At 39.0% G+C, this 15,950-nt stretch overlaps 1 protein-coding gene across 2 annotated transcripts in view; it reads left to right on the top strand.

Annotated features, from left to right (window-relative positions):
- Positions 1 to 15,950, top strand: part of VCL (vinculin) — a 109,738-nt gene that overhangs the window by 41,412 nt on the left and 52,376 nt on the right. For both annotated transcript variants that reach the window (XM_065407512.1, XM_065407511.1), the window contains exons 2-4: positions 1,344 to 1,414; positions 12,130 to 12,280; positions 14,112 to 14,220. In XM_065407512.1, coding sequence (XP_065263584.1) covers positions 1,344 to 1,414; positions 12,130 to 12,280; positions 14,112 to 14,220 — 331 coding nt within the window. The remainder of the gene's footprint in view (positions 1 to 1,343; positions 1,415 to 12,129; positions 12,281 to 14,111; positions 14,221 to 15,950) is intronic.

Below are 15,950 nucleotides of genomic sequence, written 5' to 3'. Positions count from 1 at the left end.
CTGCCTGGAGCAGGGTAGGAATGTGCACAAGCAGGCAGGGAAGAGGGGTGCACTGCTTTCTTTCGGCCAGGGACGGGGGGGGGGACCCGTGGGGGGAAGATGCGCGGAGGGGGTGTGGCAGGTGGAGGCCGTGGCCCGCTCCAGGCAGGGCTGGGGGAGAGACCCAGCTCCAAATATTGCTGGAGCCAGGCCCCCGGCTCTGGATATTGCTGGAGCTCGGGCACCACAAAAGAATATAACCTGCCACCGCCCCCCACCCCATTCACACCCCCACCCCAGACAGGCCTATCCAACCTTCCCCCTGCTCCCTGACTGCCCCCTGGGACTCCCTTTACTATGCCCATGCCGGTCAGATGCTGGCTCCACGTGTAGGCAAAACACGCTGCCGGGCTGCAGGCAGCAGGGGTGGAGCAGGGGAGGGGCTCTAGCTGCTGGAGGCCAATGGGAGCGGCTCAATCAGGCCCTGCCGCCCAATCACCACGCTGCACTCTGCATGGGAGGGAGGGGAGGGGGAAAAATCCCGGACCTTTTAACCTTGTTACCAATTCCTCCCGGACGGCTATTTAAAGACACAAAAGTCGGACATGTCCGGGGAAATACGGACAGATGGTAACTCTAGATTTAGTAGAGATGTCACACAGGACATAAAATGCATTTATTCGTAATACACGATAACGTGACTAACACCAAGGTAATGTTGGTGTACTTACACTAAAGATGCAGTGACCAGTTTTATTTGTCTATTAATATGCACTTCAAAAAAGTGCTCTCATTTAGCATATACTCATGCTCACATAAGTGGAATCCCACAAACCCATAAATAAGATTGCTATAAGACTAAATGTTCAACTCATGTAATTTGCATTATAAAAATGATTAGATATTTTATTTTTATGGCTCAGTGCTGCAGTTGGTGTTCTCGAAATGCATATTACCTGTTTAAAAAAAAAAAATTGTCTTTCAGCAGTAGCGAGAATTGTTTCCTCAAAACTTGACAGTAGCAATATTGGAAAGCAACGTTTTTATTGGTATTATTAATTTGACCAGATCTGTTCGGGGAACATTACCATACTGCTCTCCACAAAACTTGTACAGTGATTAGCAAGCAGTTTATTGTCCATGAATTTAATGCTTTCCAAAAAGAGTAAACTTTAAAAATTCTACTACTTAGCACCTATATAATGCTTTACATATTCAAAACTCTATACAAACATTACTAAAACTAATAAAAGGGCTTGTCAGTTACTAGTTCCTTTTGTTGGTATATGGTCTGATTGATGTAAGCATTAAACTGAAACTCCAAAGCTGAGGGGTTAAATATGACTCTTGGATTTTTCATACAGGTTGGAAAAGAAACAGTGCAGACAACCGAAGACCAGATTTTGAAAAGGGACATGCCACCAGCCTTTATCAAGTAAGTTTATCAACATATTCAAAATGTCTGCCATAGGTACAGGAACCTACATCTAGAACAGGGGTTGGCAACCTTTCAGAAGTGGCGTGCCGAGTCTTCATTTATTAACTCTGATGTAAGGGTTCACGTGCCAGTAATACATTTTAACGTTTTTAGAATGTCTTTCTAGAAGTCTATAATATATAACTAAACTATTGTTGTATGTAAAGTAAATAAGGTTTTTAAAATGTTTAAGAAGCTTCATTTAAAATTAAATTAAAATGCAGAGCCCCCCGGACCGGTGGGCAGGACCTGGGCGTGTGAGTGCCACTGAAAATCAGCTCGTGTACCGCCTTTGGCACGCATGCCATAGGTTGCCTACCCCTGATCTAGAAGTAAATGTTTCTTTACAGTGGGGGGGAGGGGGACTTTATTTTTAATGGCGTTTATTTTAATATGCCTTTTACTTCCCTGGTCTCATTTACTTGCTTGGGCTATGCTTACACTACCGTGGTAAGTCAACCTACGTTACGCAACTCCAGCTACGTGAATAAGGTAGCTGGATTCGACATACCTTAGATCAAGTTACTGCGGGGTCTACACTCTCCTGTCGACTTACCTTACTCTTCTCGTCCGGGGTAGAGTACAGGGGTCGACTGGAGAGCAATCTGCTGTCAATTAGCGGGTCTAGTGAAGACCCACCAAAATCTACCACCGGTGGATCGATCTCAGAGCGTAGAATAGATCCCGGCTGTACTGTCGGCCTGCCCTTAGGCAGAAAGATTGTAGGCTTTTGCTAACAGGAGTAGCCAGATGCCAAATCTCTGCCAGAGGTAGCTACTTTGCCAGCCTTTGCTTGTATGGGTAGCTTCCCCCTTTCCCTCCCCCCCACCCCATGGTACCTTTCTTTCCCTCTGGAGGGACACTGATGAAGGGTGGGTACACGGTATTTCTCCATGCATCCCGTATTAAGCTGTGCTAAAGGGCTTTTTCTAACATTTAGTGCTGTTCTCCCCATAAGTGTTTTCCATTCTTTTGGCTGGAGGAGGAGTATGTCAGTGACTGTATAGCCAGTTGCTGCATAACATGACTTGGAAATATTTTTAAGACACCTAAAAACTAACTGACTGGCACTTCTAATTAAGTTCATGGCTCAGTACTGAAGACAAATGATTTTCTCCTCTGTGGCGTTGAGTCTTAAAAATGAAACATCACTTTTTAGCGGTCATTAAACTGCCACACCTGTCATGTCAAATGACAAACTCTCATTGAAAAGACTTCCCTTACCCAGCCACCCCCTGTGAATTCAGTGTTTTCTTTATTAGTAATTTCTGCTGGCACATGCTAAGTCACTGAATATCCTAATGTTTTCTTGAGAGAGAGAGAGAGAGAGAGAAAGACAAGATTCTCAAGAACCAGAACCGGAAACTACTGAACCAAATACTAAAATACTAAACAAATGAGTTCTGTGAGTGTGTGGGGGGGGGGAGGGGAAGAAACAGAATGGTTCTCAAAGAGAAACATTTTTGAATAATTTTCTAAGATAGTCTTTGTGAAGATTTACATGCATGGCAGTTCTACGTTTATTCTTTTGGAGGCTTACATTTTTTATATTGCTGCTCCTTTAGAGTTATGCAAAATGGTTTATTTTGTTGCCTTTTGCTGTCCAAGATGTATACATAATAAAGTGAAGCCATGGTTTAGTTGATACTCTTTATTTAGGAGGAGGATGGGAGAAGCAGATGGAAGAAATTAATAACTTTACTGGAATTTAGTGAGCCAGCACTGCTTTGTGGAAACTTTTAAGTATCAGTCATTAAGTCAGTATATGTTAGACTGAAGCGGAATTGTGTTGGAAGTTTTATGAAGGATATCTAAGCAGTCAACCCTGAACAAATTCATTTTTAAAAATAAATATTTTGCCAAGTATCAAAACAGTTAACAAAACAGTGTACTTGTACAAGATTGGGCTTTTATATTTTATCTCTGAAATGTTTGTTCATGTAGATGATTATTCCAGCTGGGAACAGAAGTAAAAAATGGATTCAAATCAGGTATCAGACTTACCCAAGTCTTTTTAAATGGACATAAAAAAAATATGTATATTTGCGAAAGGGGCCTAAGCTGTCAGTGCACTGAATAAAGCTGCATAATTAATGGACCCCTGCCCACCTGGATAATCTTAACTTACTCCGAGAGGTGGTTGTTGGAGAGATTACTTATGTATTTTGCCAGAACAATATTTGGTTGGTGCTAAAATATAATTTTTTTTATAGAGTAATGATTACAGTACAACTTTCTGGCCAAATCCTTTCTTCAGTGTATTTTAATGATTTTGATATGTCCTCTGCGTTTTGCTGTTTCAACATTTTTGAGGAGCTGCCAAGCTGGGGGAGGAAATGGAAGTAGCATCAATACATACGTAAAATAGAAGATGGTCACTTTTTTTCTAATTGGGAGCACAAAATAAAGCAGTACAGGGTGAATAATCTTGTTCCCTTGTCTTAAAATTTGCTTGCAAAGTAGGTGAAAAACTTCTAGGGTTTCTTCTTTTACGTGGTCTACTGACAGAGAAACGATAACACAACTTCGTATTGTAGAATGTGTTTTGTACATCTGTAGCTTTCTTCAAAAATTGTAGTGTTGTCAGTTAACTTTGGCTCATTTTGAAAACAAATTTGCTGATGTTAAAGTAATACTGAATAGGTATTTGTAACTGAAGCCAATAAATGTATTTAATCACTATGGTTTCAAAAACAAGTGTAGTCCACAGAAGTGTGGTTCGTTAGAATAAAAGTTAAGAGAAATGAAACTATTTATTGCCTGTATCTTAAATATCTGAAGTGTTTAGGGAAAAATGAGCAAAATGGATTGTGATTTTTAAAATAACAAAAACATATAACCTTCATAATGATGTGTACCTACTGTAACTTAACTTGTGCTACCTCAACTGTATTGTATTCCCTTATCTTTTGCTTGTGAGAAAATAACATGTACTGCCCACAAAAGTTAGTAACTCACTATGCTGAAGTCTAGAATACAGAGTTTACTTTTGCTGGTTAAATGTGCACCATTAAATCACATTTCTTTAAGAGACAGTGTGGGTCTCGCAAGTTCTTTTGGGCATTTGTTAATTTGATTAGATCATAACAGTGGCTAAAAGTATATTCACAGCTTTTATTATAGACCTTATTCTGTTGCAAGGCCAAAAGTAAAACCTTGGTAACAGGAGCGCATGCTTAACTGATATACATGTCTGACATTGAATATTGGTGTGATACCTAAGACCTTCAGAGAGTTAATTATTCCACTACAATTGTGTTGTTCCTGATTCTTTACAGAATCTAAAGAATTTAATGTCTGAACATAAAAATTGTCATTATAAATATGCAGACTTTCATAGAACCACCATTTTTTATAAGCACTGGTATGCAGTATAATAAGTACAAATATATCAGATATGTAATTTGGTTTATTTTTAGGGCTGTCAATTAATTGCAGTTAATGCCTGTAATTAACTGAAAGCAAAATTAATGCTTTTTTTATGTGTTAATAGCATACCTGTGGGTGGGGCAGGAGGCATTGGCGGCGGGGGGGGGGGGGGCTGGAGCAGGCCAGAGCCCCCAGCCCTGACCCTATATTTGAAAATATAGAAAACCCCCAAATTTATTTTAAAAAATTAAACATGCTTAATCGCAGTTTTAATCGCACTGTTAAACAATATTAGAATACCATTTATTTAATCGCTTGACAGCCCTAGTTATTTTTCTTGAGTTACAAACTAGCTACCACAAATGATATCCATGTGGATGGGTTATGAACTATTTTAATATCTTTTTCACATGGCTAGCTTTGCTTTGGCACACTTACTAATGGTAGTAAAATAGAGGATAGTGTTTCACATAAATACCTATGTAGTTAAATAACTGTTCCTTAATTACTTATATTGGAACCGTATACTGAAAAATGATTAGTCTTTACTACTGTTGTGCCCCAGAATTTGCAGCAGAGAGGGCTCTTACATTTTATTCTCTTGTTAATAACAAAAATGCTTTTATCAGTAAAGTGACCTGACTTTTTTGTGTGATATGGAAAAACTGTAGAAATTTAAGACTTTGCAAGAAATTGTTACTGTCCTTTAAACAATGTTGAAAGTATGTTAGATACTTTCAGGAATGAAGAAATGCTCCTTGTCATGATGAGTTTACTGCAACTACATTTTAGTATCTGAAATACAGCATCTTTCACTTACTGAATAATTTCTTCTCCTAATGATTTATCATAAGGTTCTATGCTGTAGCCCTTCATCATAGTGCCAGGGGATAATCATTCAATTCAGTTCAGGAAACTTGGAGGGGTTTTTTTTGTGGAAAATGTGTAGCCACTCTACCTTGCGCTGTGACCCTATCAGATTGGTTAGGCCAGGTCTATACTTGAGCTGGAGATACTCCTTGCGAATCTCCTGCTCAGTCTGTTGTAGGCAGTGCTACTAGTGAATTAGGGTAAATAGGTGGCACACTTCCATCATAGTTGGTATTGAGGAATGCCTTTTATGATGTTAAACGGATCCATTTTGTTGGAGGTGCCATATTTTGTGTGAGACCCAAAAAGGTCATGATGAGGAGTGCCATGGGAATTTTAGTGACGACAAGAGAAGAGTCTCTGAATCTTGTGTCCTAGCTGAATGGCACGTAAGTAATTAGTTTCATTTGGACAAAGGGTAGAATTTTCAAAGGCTCCTAACTTCCAAGATACTTTTGAAAGTGAGATTTAGCAGTCTAAATAATTTTGGATGAAACTTTCAAAAATAACTTGAGTGTTAACTTCCTGCCTTGACCTATTGTTTTGTTTCTACATACTATCAACCAATTGCCCTATTCCATATCGGAGGTAGATAAAGAGATCATTGGGTGTAATTTAAGTTTCACATGGGATCCTTTGGGATGAGAGCCGCTGTAAAATGATATATTAAGACTGACTCTTGCTGCTATAACGAGCAGCTTGCAAATAAAACACTTCAGAAGAGGTGCCTGTGGGAAATAAGGTTTGATCGGTTATTTGAGGTCATGTTACAGAATATGAATTGGAAAATTTGAGCAAACACGCAAGTGACTACAGAATTTCATTGAACCATTGTTTGTATGTGTTTTTTCCATATAACTACCAAACCTGGAAAGGATTCAGAAGGTACTTTCATGCAGCATTTTTATAGAGCATTTTGGAAACACTGAGGAGTTATCTAGCATTCAACAAATGGAATTTAATTTTCAGGCTTGTGTCCTGCTTGATTTTAGGTTTAAATAGCTGTTCAGTATGGGGTATTCTATTTAAAATATTTGAATGTTGTTTTAAATTTATCACTAACTTGACAGCAGTTTGACAATATGTTGGAAAACCTCCACTCTACTAACTAAATTGCTGTTGGTCAACTTTACATTGTGTTCCTTGTGGTAAATGTCACTGTTTCTATAAATTGCAAGTGTACCCTGTGCACTTATGGAAACTAGTTTCTGAAGAAATGATAATTGATTGCCAAGAGTCCTTTAACATTTTTGTAATTATGGGAAAAGCTTGAAACTGCTCTAATGTCAGTAATTCCAACAGAATGATGCAAATGTCAATGACTGTAATGAAATGTAATATAAAATAATTGTACCAGAAGGGAAGTACATCACAGAATAAAACATGAGAAAGATATATCGGCACACCTGCAGTAATTAAACTTTATCTTTAGCAACTGAGCTTTTGTGTGGCATTTAAAATTAAGGATTGGCTCTGGTGTTTAAAAAATAAATAGACGTTTTGACACATATGGATCCAATTACATCACAAGTCATCCTAACGTTCTGCTCATGTCTAAAACAAGAGTATCAAAATATATTTATATATAATTAATCTGGTCTATAAATGTGGTGTTGCTGCCTGGTGTTACAGCAGAGGTGAGCTGACAAGTCTGGCAGTTAGATTTCTAGAGCTACCATTTTCTGTACAGTGGCTTTTCCATTTCAAATTATTGTCATTAGCATGCATTCTGTATATTAAAAAGAACCAACCCCCTCCCCCTCCCGAAAAATAGCCTTGATGTTAGCAGAGAAGTGTCAGATTAGTATTTTTGCTTTACAGAATGTATAAACTGACATTAATATAGGTTGAGGGGAAACTGCTCTCAAAATGTTCCAGAAAAGAATAAGAAACCTAAACACTAGACGTAAAAAATAGATCCCCCTCTTCCCCCCGGATTGGTGTTGACCAAATCTTAGCCTACGGTCTTCCCTCTAGTCCCCCAATAATTTTACTGTGTGGGAGAAAATAAATTGAATCATAAGTTGTAAATTAGTTCATTACTTAACTATTTATATAGCGTTAAGCATAAAAAATAAGTTTCTAAACATTTTTTTGTCCTTTACACCTACCCACAATCTACCTACCTGAAATTTTTGTTGGCCTAGTAATTAATCTTGTCTAGATAATTATGGATCCTCTATATCAATTTGCCTTTTTACAAAATAAGAGCATAAGATATGAGAGAGTTGTCTTCAGCCAATAACATTTGAATGTTTTTGTAGCTTAAAAGCTTTGTGTTCTCTGGTTGAATCCAAATCTAGCAGTTAACTTTTGTTCAATTTTTTTAACATACTACATATAGATTCTGTTGGAGGGAAAAAAGCAATTGAGTGGTATGATTGTGTTTTTTTGCATCTTTCAACTAATTTTTTTTAATTGGGCAATAAATTATTTTGTTCTTTTACAAAAACCCCAGTCCTGCAGGCAGAGGCACATATTCTGAAGTTGCAGTATTTTGAGAGGTAATGGTGTGGAACATTTCACTAAACTGGGCTTTATACAATTAAAACACAAATCCACCTCTAAATCGTCTAAATGGTTTTTAAATGAAAACTACATTGTAGCTAAGACATTCCATTCACATGCTGAATCTTTAAGACATGAAGATTTAAAGAGTTTTTACTTTTACATCAGTTGTTCACAAATGGGAAATACAGCCCTACCTGCATTGGAACTTTTATACAGATGACCATGAAATTCCATAGTGCAAATCCAGCAGTTTTGAGCGTATTATTTTGATTTGGGTGGATAGGTGACCTGTTTAATGCCTTTCTTAGTGTGGCTGAAAAGAGAAAAGTTTAACTGCTTCCAGCAGTGGGAAACTAACTTTAGTGAAGTATGTTGGACTGAAAGCTACAACTACATTTTACATAGTGGAGACCAGATCATTCCTATTTTCTGACTCTTGTTAGTCTTAATGGATTTTCTTACGCAATTGTCAATATTGCCCCTAATGAGCTGACCAGATGTTTCATTGTAGACTACATCTTGTGATAAGGCCCATTTGAGTCTACTCAGGGGAACCACTGGCTGAAAATCTTGTATTGTTCTGACACCACTTTTTAAAGTATTATGTTTTATTTCTTAGTGGGGTCAGGAATATAGGATGGATTAGTCAATTTTCAATGATTTCACTGCTCTCAGCACTATGTCTAAATGCTTACTAGGAGGAACTCTGATCAGCATGAAGAAAGTTAGGTATCATGATCCAGTTTCTCTGTAGTAAATCTTGGTTTAGCTCAGAACTGGTGAAGTAAGAGTTGCATGTTTGACTGAACTTTATTCAAGGATCGCTTAAGATCGAATTGATGGATGACAGTAAGATCAGTGTAAGGAGAATCTGTCCTGCGCTGTACTTAACTGTCTTGTGGGAGGAAGCCAGAAAATGGAGGAAAACCCATGAGCAACATAATCAGTGTCGTATCTCCAGGAAGGTCCTGCATCTGAAATTGTATCTGTTACTAGGTCGGCAATGATTACCCAAAAAGCTAGAATGTGTCACTTTAACAATACTTTGTTTGTTTGAAGCTTTTTATAGGCCCCCAAAAGTGGGTAGCTGGGGCGGATAAGTCTTGTAATCTTGATGTCCTGACTCTTCCTTTTGTGAGCTTCAAACGCTGAAGGGATCTGTGATCTTCAAGTACTTGTCCAAGTGTATTCCACCATTGGTGCATGTGTACGTCATGTACTCCAGTTTGTACTCTCTTGGCCAGCAGTGTCCATTAGGCATGTGAGGGTATGTCTACACATCAATGTTAATCTAGGGCTAGTGGGACTCAAGTCAATTGACCTGTATCAGGGAACCATGGGCATTAGCATCTACACTGCATTTTAACCCTAGGTTAAGGATTTTCTGACCTGTGCTCAAACCTAGGGCTCTGGTGTCCACACTCCAGTGCACAGACCCAAGGGGGCCGAGCAGTCCCCCCTCTTGCCTCCACCCCGTCAACACTCTAGCTCTAAGAATGTGTTGCACAGTGGGAAAATGCTACCACCCACCGTTTCATAACTGTGATGGTGCTACTGACGGGGCTCAGGTGCCCATAAGGAACACATGAGTACATAAACTGCATACTTAGCTCCTTTCGTGGCTGTCTCAGTAGAATGACGGCAATGTGAGATGGCTTTATACTGAACTGACATCTAATCTGAGAACTGGGTTCTCCACCTCTAGGTTGAATCACGTTTGCAGGAAAAGGCCCATGTGCACCTGTTCTGAGGATAATTAGGACATCAGTGTCCAGGGCTGTCAAACTGGAATGGGATGTTCAGTGAAGAGGATTTTATTTAGCTGTATTTTTATTTATTTTTGTCTGTTTTGAAGTTTGACATAAAATGTAGGTTTTAGAGGAAAAGCACACGCATCCCCCAGCCTCGCTGCTGCCAGCTGTGGGGCAGTGAAGTGCATCCCCAACATGACCCCCTAGGATCCCTGCCCCCCGGGAGGCAGGGAGAAGGGATCTGTGGGGAAGTTGTGTGGTTGGCTCCTACTCACTGCTCTCACAGTGCACGCTGCCTGGGCACCTCTGCATACTCAGCCCCAAGGAGGCTTTCTTCCTCTGTGCGGATGCAGAAAGAAGACAGGACATCTTAGAGTTTTTTGTTAGTACACTTGAATGCTTTTTTGTTGCAAACAAACTTTGGTACTAGCTTTATTTCTGTCATGTTACCATTCAGTTTCCTCTTTAACAGTCTCTTAATGTTCCTTGTCTTATAAATACACTATTGCTTTTCAATTGCTTTCCTTGCTGCACCTAGCTAACTACAGACAACTCTATAATCTTACTTATTCAACTGGCTCCCTGTCGGCACACACCTGAGTACAGGAGTAGTGGAGAATTGTGGTACTTTATAGGGAGGGAACAGTTTTAAAATTGTTAATTCTACTCCTTCAGCCCCTCATAGTCTATCCCACCGCACCTGATACGTAATGTCTTCTGCTTCCTTCTCTCCCCATGCCCCAATTTCAGGGTGTGTGTGTTAACTTTTCCCCACTTCTGCAAATCTAATATAAATTCCTAACTTGTGTTCAGTGACAAGTATTCAGAGTTGCGCTGTTTGGTGTTGGTGCCCAGCTGTGATAGCTTATAGCACAATTATTGTGGAGAAAGAGGAAGGTGGAAGCTAGTTTTTTAAGCTGCTAAGAAAATTTTACAATTGACTTTTTTTTTTTGGTTTTGTCAAATATTTACTTGGTGGGAATAAATATACAAAAGGTGTTTGGGTGAGCATGAAAATATATGCACACCTATACAAATGCCTGTATTCACACTAAGAAGCACCACTTCAAATGCTTCTGTTTCCATGAATGCTCAGGGAAATGTGAACCTAGAAGATATGAATACTGTTTGATCAATGAGTTAAACTTGGCAAAACATTCCATTGATAGCTTTGCCCTGCAACAAAATGGTGGCAGAGCAGATGCTTGCTTGCTAATCTGTGTGCCAGGATACTATCCAGATATAAGAGGCCAAATTAACAGTTGCTTAGTTTGAACTTGTGTTAAAGCTTTAGAGTTTGGCTGGAAAGCAAGCTTTTGCTCTGCTACCAGAAAGCTTCTGATTGACTTGTTCAAAGAATACGACATTTGCGAAAAGTGAAAAAGAAATTGATAACTGAAACAGGGTTAACTCCTTAACTCAAAATAGTTTTCTTTAGGGCTGCATTTCAAATAGCTGGATAGAATTAGTTTAATATTAATTTTAAAGCTCATATCAACTGTGTTGAGTTAAGGGTTATAATAACACTCAGACAGTCTGCATTTGGGACCTTCTCTCTTAGACTTGGTATCAGAAGTTGAGAGATATGAGATTCAAACCATATGCCTATTCACATATTGACGTGCACAAGTAGTAATATATATTAAAGAGCTGGAAAGCTTCTTCATTAACAAATGAGGATCTGAGGAGCCTCAATACTTTTCACAAAATGTCCTTTTGTTATCTTAACTTACAGCTGTGATTAATTACCTATTGATGCATTTGCCTGTTGACATTAATAGAACATAATGCAAATGCCAGGATGTTGCACAGTGATTACTTTTACTCTATGATCCTGTTGGAAAAACTCCCCGCTACCTAACCTCCTGGCTTGTTGGAACTAAAAGGGTATTTTGTGACTCATGTCAGTGTCTCTAACCTGTAGCCTCAGTGTTGTTAACTTATATATCTTGCTCTAAAGACAAAGGCTGACTTCATCAGTGATGTGTAAATATTTATATTTGCATATTTAAACCATAAGTGTGTGTGTTGGGATGGATAAACAGTTTGCTTGCTGTGTTTTGATAGTTACAAATAATGAGATTTCAACCCCCTATAAGTTTACACATCTGTTCACTTCTGGCAGAGTATGCAGAGTAAGTGTTAATGGCTGAATCTTATTGTTGCACACAGAGTGGAGAATGCCTGCACTAAACTTGTCCAGGCAGCCCAGATGCTGCAAGCAGATCCTTATTCAGTACCTGCTCGTGATTATCTCATTGATGGATCAAGAGGCATCCTCTCTGGTACATCAGACTTGCTTCTGACGTTTGATGAGGCTGAGGTAGGTGTCTTAGTACCAATAACATCATCTTCTATATATCAGTATCATGTTATCTCAAATACCCACTTAATTTACATTTGCTAATTTACAGCACTTCCCAAAATTCATTCTGTGACAAGGACTCTGTTTGGATAGATTGAAAGCATTCTTTGTGCCTATCTTCCTGCCAAGAAAAACCTTTTCATGCTGCCTTGTTACTTAAAGGATTTTGTGTATTTCTTAATCCCCCTCATCTCCGCCCCCCCACCCCGAAAAAAAATGGCACTCAGGACCTTATGTAAACCCATAGATGCAAGGAAATGTGAGATTGAGGCTTCTGCTTCATCTTGTGTATGTTTGTGTGTATGGTGTTAGTAATGGAACCAATTGGGTTGCTTCACTTTTGTGACCATGTTTCCCCTTCTTAGGAATATGGTATCTCCTGTTTTCTAGCGACTAGCGTCATGCCTTTAAGAGGGAATGAAGTTAAAATAAACATATCCCATTTGGTTGAGGAAAAATTGATGCTGCTTACAATGTTTACCTATATCCTACTTTTCAACCTGCAAAGTCTCCATATGCTTTCCTTTCCATGGTATGTGAGCACTCCAGTACCAGTGTTGCTGCTTCACTGTTAACTCACTGATTACTGAAACTGTTCTTATCATGATATCCTGAGATGATGCTAATGCTTGGAATTACTTTGTGGCACTAGCGATCACATATATTTTTGCAGGTGATTATAATCAGTACCACAAAGAGTTATGAGCATGTCCACCTATTCCAACTATAGATCCAGTGCTCAAGAAGAGGATTCAGTTTTTTTTAAGTTAAACTTTTTTAGAAGCTCTCAACCTCAGCTGTGACCATACCCAAGTTCAACAAGACACATATATTTGACTCTGGATTTGATTTTCACAAATCTAGCATGTTCCCAACCACTTTCAAGAGAGCCCTTGTTCTAATGTTCTACCTTAGTTTTAGCGGTAATTGTGAGCTACTGTTTTTGAGGACAATTTCTAGAAGCATAATTTCAGACTTATCAACACTTGGAGTTTGATTTGAATCCACCACAAGCAGTACTTTCAAAGTTACATCCTCTAAAATAAGATTTCATGGTGCCATGGGATCTGTCTGTTTTTCCATGCTCTGAAGTATGTGGTAGAAGAATTAAAGAGGCAATATTTATACATGTTGGTGTGAATCTTTTAAAAAGCAGTTAAAAACCGAATATGGATTAACAGAGTGTTAATAAACTAAAGTGTACAGAATCTATATTGAAGTAAAAGGAGAATAAGTACCTCTCTTCAAATGTGCATTGTTTTTTGGAAGACTTAAGAAATTGGATCTGCCCTTCAAAAAAGGATATTGTATATTGTGTTCTGCATGTGCAAAACTGCCTAATGGATAACCTTTCATAGGGTAGACTTTGGAGTATGCTACTCTGATATAGGTTGGCTTAAGTGATTTCATTTTTTACCAGTTGAATAGCAATAATAAACTTGAAACTATGCTGTCTTCAAGCTGACAGCATTTTCTCTAGTGCCATGATAGTTAAATACACTTCCTCACCATTTTACTACTTCTTCTCTGTTATTCTTTGTCGTCATACAGTTGGAAATTGTTAGAAGCAGGATTTGCATTTCTAAGTACAGATATGTTGATTTTGGCTAATGAGGCTTTCTTGAGTAATCAAGTGGTGAGCAGCTTATTCAACATTCCAAACCACATACTTTTCTATAAATTATGCTACCAAATGCTGTACCTGTTCTGTTTCAGTAATAAATATTTCTAATTTATTGTATTATAGCTTGATCTAATAAATGCTGAAATGTTTTTTTCCCCCCCCTAGGTCCGTAAAATCATCCGTGTCTGCAAAGGAATTTTGGAATACCTAACTGTAGCAGAGGTGGTAGAGACTATGGAGGATTTGGTGACATACACAAAGAATCTGGGTCCAGGTTAGACCTTTCCAGTCCTGTGACTATATTCTTGCATGCAGCTTTATTTCTCCAGTAGTTCAGAGGCAAGATCTTGGAGAGAGCTAAAGCTGGGGCTTTGAAAACAACTAGAGGCCAACCGTTTTTTATCTCTTTCTGCTTGACAAATATTCTTTTCAGTATGTATAGTAGTTCTAATTAGAAAATTGTGCACCATGATTTAATTGACCAGTGTTGGTTTATTTACGTCAGAATATCCATAAGAGAGGTTAATGTAATGCACTATAAGGTCTTTTACTTTGATGGAGTAATGTGCTAAAAGTTAGCATTTGCTGTTGTATTTTTGCTGTACATCATAAAATACAGTTGTGGAAGCTGTGCACTCACTAACACAGAGCTGAATCCCATTTGTGGAAATAGTGTGTTCTGATTCAGATGGTTTATGTCTTGAAGGCATCTCTTGGGATGGTATACATTTAAACCACAGTATGAGTTTGACATCTTCATGTTAGTGAGAATGCAGAAAATAATGTTATAAAAGGCCAGCTTGGGCCCTACCATTTCCCCCCCCCCCCTCATTACTCACCATCCTTTCTTTACTTGCCAGCTAGTTTGCAGCCTTTTTATGACCTGTTACCTTGCTGATGAGGTCTTTCTGTTACATGTATTGATGCCTTTGCCCAAGAGTCTGATAAAGCCTGTGTGACTTGTGGAGGTGCTAGTTGTGCTGCAGGAAAATATTAGATATTAAACTTTGATTTGAATAAAAATAAAGATGTCCATGTAAATAAGAATTACCATACAATATCAGAGCAATGAGCCATCTCGTCTAGTACCTTATCTCTGACATTGGCCAGTGTTAGCTGCTTCAAAGAGAGAACCAAGAAACCATATCCTGAAATAACTGGCCCACAGGGGAATTTTAACTAACACCTGTTAGAAGTTGTCTTATGCCATGAAGCATGTTTATCCCATTATATATGGTGTGACAAAGTCAGGGTGGACGGCTGCAAGAGAGTGGTGGAAGGGCAAGTATGTGAGCCCAAGAGTGATATGCCCTTTTTCCTACAAGCTGAGAAGGGGTTACCCTTGCTCAATTAGGGACACCTGAGTCCAGTTAAGGGCTGCTTGAGGCCTTTAAAAACCCCTCCTCCGGTGAGAGAAAGGGAAGAGAGACCAGCTGCTGCAGGTCTAGTGGTGGCAGGGAGATAGGCTGTTCCAGAGTGAGATGCGGCTCTCTTCTCTACAGGGGAAATAACCAAAACTGAATGCCTGTTTAGGGGGAGGACTGCCACCCCCCTACCCAGCGAGGCGGCAGGGAAAGGTGCATCCCCTTGTTTTGTGTTTGTGAATTGGTTTCTTTTGTTTGGTGGAGGAGCACTCCTTGGGCCTGTGCTGAGGCCTACCTTGAAAATACTGACAAATAAACTCAGAGTGGGAAGACAAACACTGTCCAGAGTGGGGTTGATTTTACTCCAGGTCCTGCCACCATCAAAGGGGGAAGTACTGAGCCTGGCGAGATGGAGGAGGTGCCTTGCCACAACGGGTAATCCTTTTCATCCTCAAACTCTTGGGCCTCAGTGTTACCTTGTAGTAGTAAGTTGGTTATGCATTGTGGTTAAAAAAAAATCCTATGAGAAATAACGAAATTGAAGGCAATATATTTGGCATCCTCTTGTTGTGCTTGAAGAAATAAGAACCATTCATTATTTTACATACTTCTTAGTCATCATCTCTAAATCAACAGTCAT

The sequence above is a fragment of the Emys orbicularis genome, chromosome 7 (genome assembly GCF_028017835.1).
Source record: "Emys orbicularis isolate rEmyOrb1 chromosome 7, rEmyOrb1.hap1, whole genome shotgun sequence".
NCBI classification, from domain to species: Eukaryota; Metazoa; Chordata; order Testudines; family Emydidae; genus Emys; species Emys orbicularis.
Note: the sequence above shows the minus strand (reverse complement) of the source record. Positions and strands in the feature narration are given on the sequence as shown.